Source organism: Sceloporus occidentalis, unplaced genomic scaffold (assembly GCF_023333645.1).
Source record: "Sceloporus occidentalis isolate IW3139 unplaced genomic scaffold, rSceOcc1.0.p SCAF_30, whole genome shotgun sequence".
Taxonomy (NCBI): domain Eukaryota; kingdom Metazoa; phylum Chordata; class Lepidosauria; order Squamata; family Phrynosomatidae; genus Sceloporus; species Sceloporus occidentalis.
In genome coordinates, this window is record NW_028317010.1 from 9993064 (window position 1) to 10013568 (window position 20505).

The 20505-nt window shown below is 39.6% G+C and overlaps 1 protein-coding gene across 1 annotated transcript in view; it reads left to right on the forward strand.

The window, feature by feature from the left end:
• The first annotated feature begins 458 nt into the window (after nucleotides 1-458).
• Nucleotides 459-20505, forward strand: part of LOC149299024 (bifunctional 3'-phosphoadenosine 5'-phosphosulfate synthase 2-like) — a 31358-nt gene continuing 11311 nt past the window's right edge. The window contains exons 1-5 of the mRNA XM_089486831.1: nucleotides 459-525; nucleotides 957-1078; nucleotides 17198-17315; nucleotides 18572-18807; nucleotides 19844-19982. Of these exons, the coding sequence (XP_089342957.1) occupies nucleotides 459-525; nucleotides 957-1078; nucleotides 17198-17315; nucleotides 18572-18807; nucleotides 19844-19982 (682 nt within the window). The remainder of the gene's footprint in view (nucleotides 526-956; nucleotides 1079-17197; nucleotides 17316-18571; nucleotides 18808-19843; nucleotides 19983-20505) is intronic.

Consider the following 20505-nt stretch of genomic DNA (forward strand, 5'->3'; position numbering starts at 1 on the left):
TCCTACCTTATGTTACAGAGGCGGAAGCCATTCTACTATAGCTTCTGGCTATAGCCTACAACTCACATCATGCTCTGCCAGCACTCCATAGGTATTTTATATATATGCCTCTACCGGCAAATACATACAAAGTCACTCCTGCCTTTATAACAATATATATATCATTCACTGGCTGCAACAGTCCTGAACACTCACTATCCTAATCCAGGGCAAACCACCAACTCTCCCGCTGGGAGTTGTAGTCCCGGTATTTGTTATATCAGAGAGGACATCAGCCGTGCAGGAAATGGAGTAAAATTTCCCCATCGAGGAAATAAACCTTAAACTTTTTAACCCTTGCCTGGAATCGTTTTGCAATAATGGTCTCTAGACATCTGAGGGATGAGGTCATCGCCTTGTACGTGACTCCAGATGTCCGGGTGATTCCGAGTTCGTAGGGGGCCGAGTATATGATCGAAATGCCGGCTCTGCACCGATCGGGCATTTACCTTTTGGGACTCTCATCACAACGAAACGACTTAGAGGGTAAAAACCCGAATAAAAGACAATGAAAAGAAGTCAGGTGAGTTCAAGAATTCCGAGAGGGGCGGAAGAATGCCAGGCAGGGAGGAGCGCGGTGTGTGTGTGTTAAAGGGAGTCCAGTTTCAGGCCCCGCCCCTTCTCGATGCCGATTCGCACTGTGTGCCAGAGACCTCTGCGCTGTCACCCTGTCTCCGAGTTCCAGGGCATTGACCTGAAATGGTTAAACGAGGGGCGGGGACAGGGGAGGCGAGAGGCTGGTCCGGGGAGTTAGCTACGTGTCTCCCTCGCCTTTAATACCTCGTCCCGCTGCCCCGGCTGGATCCTCGCACAGGTCTCCGAGTACCGGCGCCGACTCTAAATCCGCTCCTGCCATCATGTCCAAGACGGTACGAGACTCCCTCACACCTCTCCTCTGATCTTTCACATTCTTCTAGCACCTCTCCCAGGCAGCGATCACCAAACTCCCCAGCTGGCCCCTGGGAGCTCCCTGGGACTGACATCCAGGCAGAAGGTGGGGATCGCCTCAGCTGCTGCAGAACTCTTTGTAAAGCTGCCTGTGAGTTCTGGGGGGGACCAAGGATTGACAGCTTTGCGTCCCAGGAGTTCTTGCAGCATCTGATGACCTCCCTGCTGCTTCCTGACTGCCTCCTCCATCCTCAGACACTGTGTGATCCCAACAAATTCCTGTAAGATTCTCTCCCTGACCCCCCCCCCCCCCCACACACACACACAAAACTCCTGTAAAGTACTTAAGGGAAGTGTATGAGCTTCTCCATAAGTGTCTTTATAGTGTTAATCGTAATGATACCCTGAGCACCCCTTCTAACCCTTTGTATGCCAGATATATGGATGTAGATAGGTGTAATAAATCTGTAAATATTTAATGCTATATTAATATATTATGTTTTACTAAACTATTAGTTCACTATGCAGAATACTTTAATAGATGTTTTGTTGATTAAATACTTGTTACATTTGTTATTTTTTTATATTTAATTTTTATTTTTTATCTTACTGGTTTAGATTATGATTTTTGGTTACGGTTCAATAATTTATTTTTCTTACAGCATATATAGGTTGTTTATACTACAGCATATATATATATATATAGTAATCTTTAACAATCATTGAAACGGGAGAAAAGATTCAAAATTTGGCATAATGTAAAAAAGTTACCTATTTTTCTGTTTGATATGCTCTTGGTAAACATATTTCTTTTTTAAGTAATATTGCTAATATCCAGAATCCCAAATGTTACATAGAGCTCAGAACTTGGATACTTTTAGATGTTTGACAGTTTTAGTCCAGGTTAAAAGGCAAAGTAAATATCGCTACCTGTCACTTTGTTGACAAAGAGGGCAGACAAGATGTGAAATTCACTTTCAAGGGTGTTTGCACAAAAAGTACTCAAGATACAAGTTTGAGCTTTACAAGAATCTGAGCTAATAGTATAAAGTATTTTTTAAAGAAAAATCCAGTTTAGATTTTCCCATCTCCAATCGCATGGGGCTTTAGTGTTCCCCGAGCAGCTGAGTTTCTTCTGACAGTCCAGACGGGTATGAGGTCAATAAAGTTAAAGGAGATTAATGGATTAATTAATCCAAAAATATGCAGACTGCGTTCCTCAACAGAGGAATATAAGAGGAACAGCTGGATGCCTAGAGCATTTGGGGTTATAAATATGGATCTCTAGAACATCTGGGGTTATGAATAGGGATCTCTAGAACATTTGGGGTTATGAATAGGGATCTCTAGAACATTTGGGGTTATGAATAGGGATCTCTAGAACATTTGGGGTTATGAATAGGGATCTCTAGAACATTTGGGGTTATGAATAGGGATCTCTAGAACATTTGGGGTTATGAATAGGGATCTCTAGAACATTTGGGGTTATGAATAGGGATCTCTAGAACATTTGGGGTTATACATAGGGATCTCTAGAACATTTGGGGTTATGGATAGGGATCTCTAGAACATTTGGGGTTATACATAGGGATCTCTAGAACATTTGGGGTTATGAATAGGGATCTCTAGAACATTTGGGGTTATCAATATGGATCTCTAGAACATCTGGGGTTAAAAATAGGGATCTCTAGAACATCTGGGGTTATGAATAGGGATCTCTAGAACATTTGGGGTTATGAATAGGGATCTCTAGAACATTTGGGGTTATGAATAGGGATCTCTAGAACATTTGGGGTTATACATAGGGATCTCTGGAACATTTGGGGTTATGAATAGGGATCTCTAGAACTTCTGGGGTTATGAATAGGGATCTCTAGAACATTTGGGGTCATACATAGGGACCTCTAGAATATTTGGAGTTATACATAGAACATCTGGTGCAAGTGGTAAAAATGAGGCAGTCTTCAGGAAAGCTCACTTTAGTTACTATGGTGATTACACCAATTTTGGCTGCACTTGCACTTAACTCCAAGTGATTTCTTCATTCTCCAGCTGGGTTCCACTATAAATAAATTATGTTAATCAGGTAATCCTGTTATCAGCCCTTTACCCCAAAAATACCTCCAGTAATTACTCCCTCAGAATTGCTTGGAGCCTACTTACAAATGATGGGTTATTATATAAGTATATGTATCATATTATTATGTAAGTATAAGTACTGGTATACTGGTATACTGGTGTATAAACACACGTCTTTGTGTCCTTGATTTTTTTTCTATGTTGCTTCCGTAGAGGTTACTAAGACCATCGTTACTTAACTACTAATCAAACTTAGCTTCTGTTCTGAGAGATGTCATTCTTTATTGTAATAAAATTACTTATAGTGTTAATTATCATTAATTAAGGAGGCACAGAAGGTATAGAATTAAAAAATATATATGTTTTGACTTTTTAAGTGTTCTTTCAGTGTACCCATATTGATGGTGTGGGTTGTGCCGTCTGCCGCTACATCATGTTTATCCTGGCAGTCGAATTTTCCATTACTGTAACATAGCTTAAGGATAATATGGTTGTAATTACCGTATTGTGAAGGTGTGACCACACTTCCAAATTGATTGAGGCACTAATAAAATTTGGCCGTTTTAAAGGGACACCCTGTGTCCTAGACAGCCTCTTGAAGAAGGAATGCTTATTAAAGTACTTCGTAAGTGCTTTTATATGCATTTATTAAACCTGCCCCCAAATGACTTCCCTTTAGGAGAAGCTGCAGCTGTAGAGCTGCAGTGGAATGCCTTCTCTGGGGTCTGATGTTTTGTGCTGCTGAATGGCTTCTTAAACCTCCTAAGCCAGCGCTGGAGATGACTGGCACCGAGTATACCACGTAGCAGAAGATGTGGTCAACCAAATACCTCTTGCTTGGGAAACAGCTGGGGGGGGGGGGCCGGGGGGAAATAGCCAAATGCATATTAGAGGATTTACTGTGAACATTTCAACGAACCACTCCGCTTTTATAGTATTCAAGGGCATATGATGGCCGCTGGGTACATTGGTGATTCTTTTTTTGGTTTGCTTGTATGCCATGACTTCACTACATGTGTGGATCACAGATAAAGTGACTTACTCAAGGTCAAAGCCAATGTCATGTTGTAAGGATCAGTTTAGTAGAGTCAGAGATCAGTTAATGATTCACCCAACGTTGTACACGTGGGATATCTTATTACTTATTTCTGTAGAATTATAACTTCAGGTAATGCAAGCTTTTCACAATTTAAACAAAAGGAAGATACTGTATTCCAAATTCCATCCTTATGACTCTAGACACCAATTTGGGATCATGCTTCCTACTCCGAACAGCAGGGAGTCGGAGGAATAGCTACACGTTTCTCTATTGGGTTTTGGGACACTTAACAGTGGTTGTTATCTTTTTTATTTGTTTTCCACAACATAACAATGACTCTGTTAGGCGGCTCAGATGACAGCGGCTGATAAAGAAGTGAGACTGTTGGGTATAAGGTATAGATGAGGAGAGAACAGTCTATGCTTAACAAGATGCTAATTTGCAGTATGCTTAGAGTTATCTGGGATTATGTGCTTTAGATTACAGAAACCCAAGTTTGCCTATAGTGTGCTTGGTCCCTAGCTAAAGAGAAGCATGTGTTCAGAATTTGTAACTCTGGACAGCTTTATCATATGTTGTGGATGGCATTAGCCTTTAGAGCTGCTTCTAGAAGACATGTCCTTGCACCCACCCTATTTGGGCTCAAGCCAGGCTTTAGTCTGACCTTTGGCTTGGCCTAATTCAAATGAGGAGTGAAAATAGAGCCGTCTAGAACACCTTCTTCCCTTTCCATTCTTGGGTCCTTGTCCAAGTCTGGGAGAGTGCTCGTTGGGAGCCTCCGTGTCTGGTGGACGAGTGCAGCTCGTTGAGCCTGAGTTAGAGGTCTGGGTGAACCTTATCATGTGCTTTACTTGGCAAACTTGTAGCTACTTGGTGGCCCCTCACATTTCATTCCATCTAACAGAAGAGCATGGCTTTCTACTAAAAGTATCTATCATGCCACTTTCCTCTAATGTCATTCTTTCTCCTTTTTACCTACCTGCATTCAGATTTGGCTAAGAAACCAAATTAAAATTATCATTATAAAAACACCCTCCTTTATTTCAAATAATTTTAAGCATACAAAGATACTTGGTAAGAAGTTGGCTACTCGGGACATTTATGCCAGTATTGGACACGTTCTCCGTGAAAGGCTCACTGTCTCTTGTGCAATTAAATAAAAAGGAGCACAGAGGACGCATACAACTTTCCATTACTTCTCATGAATTGGTTTCCCCACCTAACCATATTTCTCACATTGCGAGGAAGATCTGTGTAAGACTGCGAGCCTCCCAGTACGTCATGTCTCCCACTAATCTGTGGCCAAGAGGTATGTTGGGAGATCATCGGTTGTAAAATATACTTTCCCATTATAAGTGATTTAACCCTTCTGTTCTAGTGGGTTATTCGCCACTAGATTTTATTTCATAGCTCGTTTCTATGATATACAGGGGTGTAAGTATAACTTGTGTGTAGGGCTATGGAGAGCAGACACATCACTTAACCGGGGGGGTTTCTTGAAGTGTCAAGGACAACGCATTGGAGTATTTGCTTGGATACCAGCATACCATTGTTTAATGACATTTTGGATTAGACTGTCCCTTCATTAAAGCAAACAATTGAATAGAGTTATTTCCAGTTTGCTTGTTTGCTTAATTGTACTTAATTTTATAAATAGGCTTAGAAATTCTGTTCTTGAAGCGAATGGTAGCTTGACCCTGTTTGTTCCAGAAGCGAATCGAAATTCAAGGGATTATACAGTGATTAGCAGAAGAATTCAGGAATGAATGGTTTATACAGCGGCCTTCCAATGAATGAACTGCATTCTAGATTTAATCTTCTTCTTTTTATAAAAGAGCTTTTATCTTAAGGGTTTGGGGCAAAGAAATAGGAAACCATCATTTTGTGCAGAAGTAGGAAGCCATATGGACGCAGATGTGCCAATAAGAGTATCTTATATTGCATCATGCCATGTTGAATGCTGTGTCATTTGGGTGTTGATGATGTCATCCAAGGGTGTCACCGTCACATCTGGCACAGTACAGATTGAATGACTACGCCTCCCAGGGTAATAAAGTTAACCTTTAAACTCTATAAACAGTGGAAAGGTTGTGAATGGCTTTATAAATCTTTATGAATAGTTACTAGCACATACACTGCCTATATCTAAACTCTAGATCAAATTTTCACATATATTGTTCCCAGCCTGTTTCATCAGTTGACAGATGGGATTATTCATAGTCATGTAAACACGCCACTGTCTAATGTAAAGAGTCCAAGGATTTATTAATTTATGAACAGAGCTGGGCGAAAAATGTAATTTTCACCATAACATTGATGAGCACAAAAAGGGGCAGAAAAATCACATCTGTCATGATGTAACAAGTGGTCACAGGACATAAGTGTGGATGGAAACTGTCTTTGCTCTGTGACGGTGTCTATTTGGTGCAAAGCAACAGATTTTTTTTACATTCAGATTCCTTATTGATTTGATTTTTTTTAATTTTTATATAAAAAAGAGCCCCTTTAGGTAGGTGGTGGGGTACTTAGTATTTTGGTAACGGTCCCATTTCCTTCTGTTTTTTTTTTTAGTTTTATTCTTTAAATTAATTATTTGCTTTCTAGGAAGTGATACAGAGAGGTCAGTATGTATTCATGATTCAAATGTTCTGCCACGTCACATAGATTACAATATTCTGTCTGCCAAGCGTATCATTTTCATTAAATATGCCCGTGTAATGGGGTACTCTAGTGGGCATAACGCTAATAAATTCTGTAGGTACATACGCTAGCGCTCAAAAGTTTGGGGTCACTGAGCTGTTTTCACAGAAAACAAGGATCTTTCTAGCTGTGACATAATTGCAAAAAGGTTTTTATATTTTTTATATGGAATTTTTATATATAAAGTATATAAATATATATATATATTATTTAGCATTGTAAATGCTACATTGAGACCTGGATCCCTGAAGACTCAGCTTTTAGGACTTTAGCAGCTCCCTTCTTTTAAAGGTCCTGCCCTCTCCCCAGGGCCGGCCCAAGGCAAAATGCCACCTGGGGCGAATTTTAAAATGCCGGCCCCCCCCTTATCTACCCTTCCTCTCCCCCCACCCCCTGTATTTACCTTTCAGCAGTCCTGCGGCGAGTCTCCCTGTTCGGTATCGGTGCCGGCTTGTAATGCTGAGCGCCGGAAATCTTCCGGCACTCAGCATTACAAGCCGAAGCCCGCACCGAGACCGAACCGAGACCGAACAGGAAGACTCGCCGCTTTTAAAAAAAAAAAAGGGGGCTTGGGGCCTGGAGCGGGAGCCCCACTCGGCTCCATTGTCGGGCCGGCCCTGCCTCTCCCCTTAACTTCTAAGACGCTCCTCAGCAGATGTGACCATTAAAGAGCTCAGCTATCCCATCGTATCTCCCATTTTACTGCATACGTGTGTTTATGTATTAAGTAATGGGATCCAGCAGCGGTTGGGCAACTTCTTCTTGTCCAACTGCGGTACGGGAGCTGGGAGTGTATTGGAGGCATTGAGATTAAGCAGTGTGAAAAGAGCTCACACAGCGAGGTTTATTTCCATGGACACTGACCCATTGTTTAGACCCAAATCCGAGGGTAGAATTCCCTCCACACTCCTCTAGCTTGTCTATCAAGGAGCTTGGTTCACGTTTACAGCGAGGCCTTCACAGAGTGCTTACAAAAAGGACCATTGAGTTCTCGCTCGAAAAAAACAGCGCTAGAAACCACGCCTGGAACCCTGCCAGTCTATCCTTTCTTGAATAGGTCTGTTTGTTACTAAATTCTAGCCATTGGTCTACTCTGCCTTGGTTGGGTAAACTGTCTCTCCCGTGTATTACTCAGACCGTCTAACAAACATTAAGGAAAAAAGACGTGCTCTATTCTCGTTAATGATCGTTAGCTACACGTTGTCTGGCTATTGTAACCTTTTTGAGAACCCTATTGATTGAATGCTGCATTTTTTTTCGTCTTTCTGGCATTTTGAAACACACAGCATGCCCATGAGAACTAAAAATGTGACAGATTATTTCAGTCACAGGAATTAGGAGTCATTATACTTCAAAGGGGCAGTTGATACCTGTAATTGCCTTCCAGCAGATGTAGTGAAGGCTAATACAGTAAAGTAGATTGTAAGTTTGTCTGAGCAGGGCCCTCCTTACCTGATGTTTCTGTAAGTCAAATTTGTATTTAAGGGAAAAGATATACTACGTAGCCTTTTCTACCCGTGTGTATAAATCACATGTGTAGCACACGCTGTAAATGCTACCAGATTATCTCTACATTCTGTTCAAAGGGTGAAATAGAGAAGGTGTTTCCTTTAACGAGCGTAAATATATTTCAGTGAGCTCTGTGTATGCCGCACATCATGACATGAGCTGGGAGAAGCTTGTAAAGACACATTATTAATAATAGTTCCATAAAGGTTAAAGACAATAATCTCTCCAAACCTCATATGATATTATAGAAAGACACAAAAGCACAATTTAATCAGAGACAAGATGAGACATGAATGGGAAGTACAAGACAAATCTTCTCTTTAGGAGGAACCCAACATTCCAGCGTTCTTTTGTTTTTTGAAGGTTGAGGTTGCGCTTCCTGATGTACCATAAAGAAAGGGTGCTGGTGCTACTTGCCGAGGTGACATTGCAGCCACAGTGGACCAGGGTTCCCAATCTTCTTCTGGGATCGCCTTGGGAATATGTGGTCCCTTCCCTCCTTAGCCAGAGGGAGGGCTGGCTCTTCTAGGTCCCTCACTGAAGAGGGGATCTTCTGAAGCCTTCAAGGAAAGGTGGCAGCTAAAAATGCACAGCCCCCACCCAAAAAAAATTAACTTCAGTGATCTATCCAATGCCTAGCATTCTAAAAATGGAATTCCACCAGCAACTAGCTGCATAGTCTCGTCAAGACACATTGACGGGACTATGCACTTACCAGCTTCATATACAAATGCATGCATGTGCCCCAGCACAGAGATACCACTAGTGAGCAGCACCCTAATGGACATAACTGGGGCTCTGAGAACACCAAGCTTCAACGCATTCTTAAAGGACAAATGCTCCCTCTCTCTCCCTCTCAACCTTTCCCTCTCCCTCTCTCTCCATAAAGCCAATAAGTAAACCCAACATCCCAACTGATACAGCCACTAGAGACCCTGAGAGATATATAATTACATGGTATGTCTTGGCACAATCAGCAAAGAGTTTCTTGTTAATTTGCGTATTTTAGAAGACGCTATGAGCCATCCTCAAGAGTCATAGGATATTTCAGAAGTGGGTCTCCTTTGCTTCTTTGTAGAGTATGTAGTAGCACATTGCTGATACCAATAGAGGTTAAAGGGTTTGGGCATACTGTATCCTGAGCTCCATTAGTGTGATACGGTGATAGTTGTTTTGTTTATGATATAGTCTGTTCTTAGCTATACATCTTCAAGGAAAGGCGGTAGTAGTGGGGATAAGGAAAACATCAGTTATTCGGTGCATATAACTGTCTCTACTGAATTCTTACTAAATACGATTAGATTGTTAGTTTACATAGTTGTGTTGCATATGTATACTCTGTATATATATATATATATATATATATATATATATATATATATATATATGTTGGCGATATATAAATAAAAGATAATAATAATAATATAATGCCATATGAGTTATATGAGTTACCGTTTTGAGCTGTAAGAGGAAACCAACCTACACAGAAGTCCCGAGGGTCTGTAATTAAAAATGCCGAAAAAGGCTATCTGCACAGAAGCTGGCTAACATAGAGGCAGTGAAAGGACTTCTTTTTTCCTGTAAATCACTAAAATGTTAGCGTTATTTAGTTTCTTAAACGCTCCTTTTAATTGCTCATTGCATGAATAGATGATAGGCAGCCAAGCGAAATGGAGAGTGTATATTTTTGGCGCCGGGGGAAAGTTAGGACGTGATGCCTCTGCGTTTTATGAATGAGACAGACAAACATGGCTTGTTCTAGGGAGGAAAGCGGAGACCCCCTTTCTACTTCCTCCTGCCACATCATCACCAGCCTGACGTGTACCGGTTTCAAGCTGAATCCACAGTAGCCAATACATATTCCGAACATTTGCAGAATTTAAGAGCCAGCTTAAAGCTTTTAGTAGCCATTGGACATTTAAATCTATATGCACAGTGTATTTGTTTCTCGCTGTGGCATGTAAGGTGTTAATAGAGCTTTTTTAGACAATGTTAGAAAAAAGGAAGTTTGAAATTACTGACGTATATTAAAATACATTCAATGTTGTTTTATAGCAATCACACTTTGGGTAAATTCTGTATGCCCCATGACATTTTGTGTATCTTTTTTTATATATATTGTAACTTTCGTGTATAGTATATGTAATAATAATTGACTATATTCACCAGCACCAGAAAGTGACAAAACATCTAATTACTGATTTATTTACTGATCTGTTTATTAGATGTCATCCCGATCATAACATATTAATCATCATTTGGATTGCAGTACGTCTGCTATATGGATTCCAGTTACGGAGCCCACGTGCGGAAAGCTATAATTATCTCATAAATGATTATCCCACATATATTTACATGGGTGGCTATGTATAGGGGCGTTCACACATTTCTAGGTTGCCACTATAAATACTTTAATGATGTACATCAAACATTGATGAATATTCATGTGAAGCTAAAACTGGATCTAGGACATACTGAAAGGGCATTTGCGCAAGAGAAACTGGGTGTCAGGTGCCCAAAATGCATGGATCAAGCTTGATGACTCAATTTACATACAAGAAGCTGGCTGTATAGTGTGATTGTGTGGTGGTTATATTGTTTTGGATGATAGATAAGTGGATGCATGGGATAGGCATATGGCTCCTGAATCTTCATCCAGGGACCAATGACCGATTAAGGTCTGAGTCTTTACATCAGGATAAAATGGGCAGACCGGGCGGGTTTTTATCTCCTGTCTATGTATCTAGGAATCCTGGGCGCAGTATATTGCATGCGACTCATGCGAAAATGCTACAAAATAGTGAATTTTCAGCATGGGAGATATATTCTAGGAAAGTTGCGAGCCATGCCAACATTAAAGTGTCAATGGCACATGATTCGAACACAGCCATAGCACAAGCCCATTCTAAAATGCCTTAAAGACTTATAATTATAACCAGGTTTTTCCTCGTATACAGGATGTATAGGAGCGTTTCATGTGTTTTATTGGAAGATACTAGCTATTAACCCTTCGGTGGGATTGCATGCTGTCATGGGCTTCTGTGATGGATTATCGGGTACAATAACCATTAATACAGCAGATCTGGTTAGCTTTTCATGTAATTACTTTCTCGGTTCTAGCCGCTATTATAAAAGGGAAGCTGAATTGAATCAAATATAATCAAGGCGATGGTTTTATTGTCAGGTGAAATGCTGTTAAACTTTCCCCGCTGTAACCGATGTACAGAAAAGCGTATCAGCGTGAAAATTGTGTTTGAGTGACTCAGACTGAGCCCTATGCGTGTAGAAGCTCAATAATTTAGGTTTATTAAATAAATATTGGTATAAACGCACTTAATATTAAAAACTCTGGTGTGAGAGAAGAATGGTGTTTTTTTCACTACAGAAATACAGATTTTGTGGAGTTACTTTTGCCCGTGAATTTTCGAGAGTCCCAAAAGCTAAATAATTAATTAATGGATGAATTTGTGCTTCCCAGTAACAAAAGGTCTTGCAGAGTTCATTTGGTTTTAGAAACTTTTCCTAGGGGGGTCTACTCTCTACGCACATTGCATTCATAAAAATGCTCTGATTCTTTGAATGATTCACAGTCCAGAAGAGATAGAAGATGAGGAGTAATGAGTAGCTGCAAAGTGTCCTAAAAGTGCCTATTCTGCTAAAATGTAAACTTTTATAATTCCTAGATCCCTTTTCAGTTGACGCAACTGCAGGTACTGAGAGGTTGTTGCCATTGAAAGAAAAAAATGTGTGTTAAAAGTATTTGTGTTGCGGTTACGCAACTAAACCTTCAGAGAAAGGTTTATTTGCTCAGTACACTGGAGAGCGTGGTTAATGTTATGCGTTAGTGGAACAGCACCTTTAAATGCAGAAGTAGCTGTAGCCGCTGGCCTTGTAACAAAACAAATTGTGTAGCAAAAGTACTCAAGTTGCCATTTTTGTCTACAGCGCTAAAAAAAATAATTGGTAACGTTATTACAGATTTCACAAACATGCAATTTAATGTTAACGCGATATTGGGGAGAGGGGGTAGCTTTCTTTATGGCTTTACCGGTGATTGTAATATACATTGTTTGCCTGTACAACATACAAGGATAACAGTCACTCCAGACCATTTCAGATTTTTAAACATCATGCCTAGTCTTGTGTTGATCTCAGTTGTAGTATTTTGAATTTACAACATTGTTTTAGAACTTTCGCCTGTTTACGGAGCTGTATTGACAGTCCTTCCGAATGCATTGTAAAAGCAGATATTTGGAATTCCGCTGCGATAGTTACAAATAACTCATTTTAACCCCTACATTCCGAAAGAATTGCTCAGTTTCAGTTGATTGATGTAGAACATTTAAATTTGGGTGTTTTAAAACTTAGAATAACAAATTATAATGTGTGTATATATACATACATACATATATATATATATATATATATATATAATGATTATAATTCATGTATACGTTAACAGTAACACTGTAGGTATTAATTATACAAAAATGACTGGAATGTGTGTTGCGTCCCATAGGGCTATAAACAAATAAGAGTAACGCTGGTCCTATTTTCACATTACATGCATATTGGAGCCCATCTTGCATTGATTCGGTTCATTTTACTATATTCAAATGAGTGCAGGTATTCTTTATTATTGGATCATTTAACTCCGCCCCCAGCGATCACTACTGAAAGCAGGGGGCATTTGTCAGTACGCTCCTTGCACATGCTCAGTAGAACTCCCATTGGAATGTAAGGGAGAAGCACCAACCAAGCGCATGTATCTGAACACCAATGTTCTGCTTGCATAGAATCCCAAGATTTACATGCTAATGCTTCCTGGATCCAGTTTAGGCAATCTGGGGAGGAAATAAATGTGACCGAAGAGAATGAGACAGTAAAGAAGCCAATTTACATACGGTAAAATATAATTCGAATGACTTATGGCGTTGAGAAATAGGATGCTAGGAAGACCACACCTGCTTTTAGCTGGAGATGCCTATAAATCAAAATGTAACCAGAAAGAAAGTGAGCATTTTATGATTCATTTTCACAACAGATCAATAAACTTCAGTCAAATTCTACGAGTACTTTGGTTGTTATCATTGGAACTGATAATATAATGCATAAGAGATACTCAGTCTAGTATAATTATCCTTAACCTATTTTTTCTGCTGCGTTTTAACCTATATGCCAATTTATCATCCACCTCGTCGAACACAATATTGGGACATCAGTCTTTTTATTATTATGTACAAAACAAATTTAGACTGAGTAGAATTATAGGTCACGATTCATATGAAAAATAAGTACGTTGACTGTATAAAAGAAGACCTCACTGTGTCCTACTATGGAAAATAATATTACTAGCCTCGGAGAAGAACAGGAAATTTGTATCTGGGCTGCAGTTGGATGTACTAATGGAGATTTTCCCTCTATAACCCAGAAAAAAAAGATACAACCAAGTAGGGACTTAAAAAGGGGAAGCTTTTATTAAAAATATTTTTAAGGAGAGTGTGTGAGAGACCCCCTGAGTGTGTAGGAACAGGATAATTGGCCCCGCTGCCTGCAGGTAGACGGTGTGGTACATCTACAAGGACTACCAACATCACCAGACGTAGATGCCAGCTTAGGTCACTAACAGATATTATATTGAGGCCTGTTGTAAATAATGGCGACTGGCCTGTAGGAAAATGTTGCGGATGGACAGGACAGTTTTACCTTCTTAGGCCCAATTTGTAGGTTCTTTCTAGATAGATTAGACATGTATCAACACTATAATTGCAAACCCTGCAAAGTTATGATAGTTAGAGAAACGCGGGTTTCCTCTCAGAATTGTTAGAGCAAAAGCATCAGGGGAGCCGCTCAATGCTCCTCAAATGAATGGAAAACGCAACTGTTCCCTAGTTACTCCGCGTATGGCTGCCGGTGGGAGCCATTGTCGGCTGAAATTGGGAGCCCACAGGTTGCTTCTGTTATCCTGTTATGTAGACGTGTAAATGGATATTGTTGAGTGTATTTGTGTTGCTGGGTTGTGTTTGGGGCTCACTTTTCTTGTTTTAGTTCTGGAAATAGGGATATTAGTCAGCACTTATGCCTCTGACTCCATGAGTCTCAGACTGGAATTAAAATGAATTAAAGTTGACTGTACCCCAGGGTTACATTGTAGGGGAACCAATGCAATTTACTTGGAATAAGGTTATGACTTACCCCACCAGGTATACTCCACAGGAAAGGCTAAGATGGCCGTGTAGAATAAGTAAGAAACTAGAGGTCTGCAGGATCCGGTCTGGGGTTCCTATGGGGCCTGCATCAGGTGCTGGGCATTAAAACCCCCTGGAGCCTGTCGATCAAAGAGACTGTTGTGGGAAGAAGTTCCCCTGAGCTCCCATGGCAAGGAGAGGCCCCGAAGACGACCATCCCTGAGCCAAGTGAGGCCTGGACCTGTGTGTGCTGTCTGGGGGAGGTTTTCCAGAGCCTGGCTTAGCTGGGTCTGGCTTGGAGGTCTATTTAGTTGGTGTTTAGGCCGATCAGTCTGGGCCAGCATAGTATAGTTAGAGAGATGCCAATTGGGGGCTAGGTTGTTTCTTTTATGGTTCGGTTTTGGTGGGTTTTGTTTTAGCAGTTGAATAAATCACTGTTTGCTACAAGTCAGTGTTTCTGAGCTGTATTGCCCTAGAGGACTGTGCTGAAAATCCCTATGTGTGACACAATATATTTATTGAAATGTCATGCAATTTTCAGAAATGAGGTCAGACCCAGAGAGCTCGTGGATATAGCTATATGTGACAAACTTGCTATGAAGCAGATATATACATTACCCTACTGATCGCCCTCGGGCATATAACCTGACATTGGTGTTCTGCAGGTTATTTCATTTTTTTCCCCCCGCAGCTTGAAGCTAATAACACGTACGGCGGTACATACGTACATAAACACTCAAATCCAGGGTGCGTCATTGAGGATTAATTTCACACCTGCACACCATTTACCATTCATTCATTCTCACAAAGTCCCTGAACAAACAATTAAATTGGGCTGTCCAGCTACTGTCCATGCCCCATTGCTTGAATTTGTATTGTTTTGTTAAAAATGTTCATATTAATGGTTCATTGGATACATTATACCTGCAGTGCTCCTAATTAAGTTAACCAATAACGCGTGAAAGGTTGAGTAAATAAAGCAGCTCTATAATTGTCTTTTCTTTCTAAAACATTAAACAACAATAATAAATAAAAATAAAATACACATATAATAAAATAGTGATTGAAAAAGTTCAGGCACACTAACACTGCTCCCTTTATATTTGCACTTGGGAAAGGTCTCACTACTGCAATAAACTGTGCTGACGAATTTAAGGACCTTTAACCCCTTGACGGAGTATGTAGATCAGGGTTATTGGAAGAGATCTGCGGAGCATTGACAGTGGCTCTTGGTGTTTCAGGTGAATGGCTGTTCACGTCAATGTCACCAACTGGGACACAGATGTTTTACCGCCGCACCTTAATCTTGGTGTAAAGTTCAGGGTTCATCTCTGAAACAGTAGACACCATCATCATTTACGTCTTGTACTCTGTATCATCGGGGCAGTGAACTGAATGTGTAACTTATGGAAAAGAAAACGTTAATCGTTTAAGTTGCTTCTAATCAGTCTAACCTTAATATTTCTTAAATTAAGAAATATATTTCCAACTCTTAATGACACAGTGTTCCAAATCTAGAAGAAGAAAAATAAATTTACTGTTCTTCAATGCCTGGCATAGACCATTTTATTATTCTCTAATAATTATTGAATACTTTCATTATTGACCACATGTCTGCCAATACTAAGTCCACCACCTATGATTCTGAAGTTCTGGAGAATCAGTCAGTATTTGTACGTTTATTGATAAGCATTCTGATTCTCTAGTTCTGGTATATTGAAGCATGATGGAACAGTTTTTATAACATGCGCGTTGCCAAGACAGGTCGATAAACTCATAAAAGAACATTGAGCTCTGTGTTAGTGCGCTTGGTATTTTGTGTTCTGTGTGGTCAGCATCTCAAACGAGGGCACTATAGATCAGATAGCAGTTTATTTAGGATAAGCTTAAACACTCGGTTATCTTATATACTACGTGTTTCTCTTTCTCTTATATTATACTTCTTTACAGCATAGTTCTCTGGGTTAATGACCGATGGGATACACAATATGTCAGTATCTGCTGTCAATCTCTAACCACTGGATTGTGAGAGTTGTAGTCATGAAATAATTTTTCCAGCCGTCCGTAGCCATGCAGGTTCGGTATCTTAGGTTGAACTTGATGTGTATGTATATTTTATGTGTCTCTTTTCAAAGTGGAGAACGGTCTATGATTCTTGTTAGGCCACGCCATACCCACGCAGTAGTTTACTGTTGACGTTCAATGTGAGATTACCTTTATGGCCTGACATGGTTCCTGTCAATGAACTTAATGTCACCCCTATAAGAAGATGAGCGTGTAGTTTTCTTATTAATTTAAAGTCATGATTATAATAGAATTTGGCCCCTTATTGGACGTATTTCGATTCATCGGTTGAATGCCATAGCAGTTCAACAAACTCGTAATAAGTCACTGAACTATATGTCAGCGACCTTAGCGTTTTTTTGCGTCGGTGGGTCAGAGTTTAGAGTACAAAGGCAGCCTGATTTAGATAACATTTTATTATCAATATCTTTACCAACATAGCTCATCTGATATACATTAGGATTTAAAGCAATATATTACTATATTGTATACATACTTAGTTTTCCTGAATAGAAGTGATCTCCTGATTTATTTCCTGATGTCATGTCTGGTACATTTATTCCCCAACTGGCATTTTCTCAAACGTGTGTGTATCATCATTTATAGTTGGGCTAAGAGGAGGTACTGCTGAGCTTACAACAATAGAAAGGGCGACGCATTTCTAACAAGCTTTACATTCTCTTTTCTCCAGGGTCAGGTACAGAAGTCCACAAATGTGGTTTATCAGTCCCACCATGTCAGCAGAAGTAAAAGAGGACAAGTTGTGGGCACCAGAGGAGGCTTCCGAGGCTGCACGGTTTGGCTTACAGGTACGATTTACAGATCTATAAACTACCATGGCTATAATTTTATGCCGCAAGAAAAAAAATATGTATTAAAAATAGTAACTAATGTTTACTTCCAACATTTGTAATCTACAAAGTTGATATCTGGAAATCTGGCGCATATTTTTAAATGTATATTTTATTAATGCTGAATTCATGAAACAGAGGTTAGAGAGGGAGCAATCTAAACGACTCCTTATATTTGTGTCCATGCTCAATGTGCTGAGTATAAATACTTCCTCTTTATGTGTTTAGCGTTACTGTCTTTTTGTATGTTTGGTGGTAATTCCACAAAATAATCCCATTATATTGCAAATTAATTTTATCAGAAACTAATTTACTAATTTCTAACTTGTAACATTACTTTGTAACGCTACATCTGCTATCCTGAATGTAAGACAGGACCAAGAACTGACTAAGGTCTGAGTCTCTGCTTCAGACTAGATGGGCCAAAAGATTCTTATCTGCCGTTAAATTCTATATGTCCTGGCTCTACCTTATTTGATTGGTTTGATGCTTATACATCTAGATTTCAAGTAAACATTTAGAAATCCAGAGCCTTTGTGTCTGGACAGAAGCCGATATAATATATTCCAGTATGGCCTCAAAAGCCTAGCATTTTACTGTAGGTTTAGGCATAGGGGTACACTTTACTACTGCTGGGCTACAATCCCTATGTTCCTCGGCGCTTGAAGTCCAGCGACGGTTAGAAGTCCACAGCATTCAAAGCTCTGTTCTGTTGGAGCACGGTAATGACATCATAGCACCCATAGCCGTTTTATATTCCTGCGCGGATTTAATATACATTGGCAACATACTTAATGCCAACAGAATAAATAATTAACTTGGACAGCTAAACGGTTCTGTTGCTCAAGCTACCGGGTAAGATTGCTATTATTGCCAACACACAATGTCTTTATAATAAATATATGCATATTCCTCTGCGTCAGGAGACACATTAATAAAATAATAAGAGTGAACGAAGAAGCTGCTTGTGATTCTGTCTGATCTTTTCCTTGTTTTATGTTGCTTTTTTCTAGGAAGCCTTATCTAGTAACCATGTAGGTTACGCAACAGGGTAAGGATAAGCTGCATCCTCCCACTAAGCAAATGGAAATGTAATAACATTTGTTTTAACCCTTTCTTTGCAATGTAGCGCTTATATCATGTTTTTAGGGGGAATGGCGTCATTGTGATGAGGAAGGGTATTAACTTGAATTCATGTTTGTTTCTTGTTACAGGTTTGTCAGGTGCTGGTAAAACAACCCTCGGTTTTGCTCTTGAAGAATATCTCGTGTCACATGCCATTCCATGCTACTCCCTTGACGGAGATAACATCCGTCATGGGTTGAATAAAAATCTTGGTTTTAGTTCTGAGGACCGAGAGGAGAACATCCGACGTATCGCTGAGGTCGCCAAGCTGTTTGCAGATGCTGGACTTGTCTGCATCACTAGCTTCATCTCACCGTACATGAAGGTAACATTCATTGGCTTAGCAGTCACGTTAGGATAAATGAGCAGATCCGCAGAGATCCAAACGGTTCCAAGAAGAATTTTAGCTCGGGAATCTTTCTTCTGTGGCTTTTAAGAGAGTCCAGGGATACACTTGGAGCTGTAACAGAAGAGAACAAAGATATACTTCATCGTGAGGTCTTGCTCATTTGCTTTCAGCGCACATTGTTATCACAGAATTGCTGGAAAGTTGCATTGACATGTTCTGCCTCACATGTTGCGTTAAACAGGCCATAGATTAAACATCTAGAGATCTGATTACATTATCAGCAAAAGGAATGTGTAATGTTTCCATAATACGATAACATAACCTAGATATTTTTTTGATAGACATATGATGAGCATTGCTGACAACTTTAACAGAATATGACATTTGTGCCTGATTTTTTTACTGTGAAGTTTTTTTGTTTTTTTTTTGTTTTTTTTTTAATTTTCATTATGGCAAATGAAAAAATCAGACATAGAATTAGTAACTAATTGTTTTTCCAGTTAATTTAGAGTCTCTAAACCCAACCTGAGGCCTTGTTTTAGGAAATGGAGGCATTTGTTCAATATATATAACATAAAGCGGCTTTGTTCAGTATAGATAACATAAAGCGGAATTGTTTTTGCACTTTCTTAGCACATAATGCTTTGTTCTAAGTGCCAAATACGTTGGAGAAGTGACCTGGGGAGAGACACGAGACAGGAAAAAAAGAAATCAAACCTACTTTTGGAATTTGTGGAGATTCCTAAAATAATAACTCTAGATAAAAGATTAAACTTTACTTTATTATCTTTCTGTTAAATGATGTGTATTTGAATCATATTGATGCATCATGTGGACATGAATGTGTGAGTATATTACGATGAGTGTATTGCGAGTATACAGTAATATAGGATGAGTATAATAAAACTGGCCATACCCTTTAAATTTTATTATTCTCTCTGTTAAAAACCCTGAAGAAATTGCTTTTCGTTTATTAGTCTCATTTGCAGTTCTAATTTTTTTGGGTTGACAGGATCGTGAAGATGCACGTCAGATACATCAGGCTGCAGGACTTCCATTTTTTGAGATCTTCGTAGATGCCCCATTAAATATTTGTGAAAGCAGAGATGTTAAGGGTCTATACAAAAAAGCCAGGGCTGGTGAAATCAAAGGTAAGACCCTAATTAGCTACTCAGCAGTTCTGTGTTTTTTCTATCATTACAAGACAGAATGTTTTATGCGGGCCACTTGCTTTGGGACTGCCATAGATGTATTGTAGCTGCATTATAGAACAAATTGCCATCAAGACATTAGTGTCAGGGGTCTTAATTTGTCGTTGGTAGGTAAGACATTGAAGGATTTCTGGGGCTGATCTGGTACTAGAATTGGTGAAGAATTCCATCTAGTTTTCCATGGCCATTGTGAAAAATGTTCAGAAGCCCCCGCTATTATGCATTTTGTAATCTAATTATTTTGTAAATTAATGCAATAACTTGTACTGTTTGTACATGACTGTCCATGTATCGGGTAAATTATCATTTTATCAAAGTTATGGTTTATGACCCATTTAATGCTTTCTCACGGACTAATATTCTGGGTTAATACTCTTGCGACACGATATTGTATACTTGGGAGGAACTTGTGGCTAAAGGAGATCTAGAGGTATTAAGATGTTTCTCTGGAAACACCAGTTCA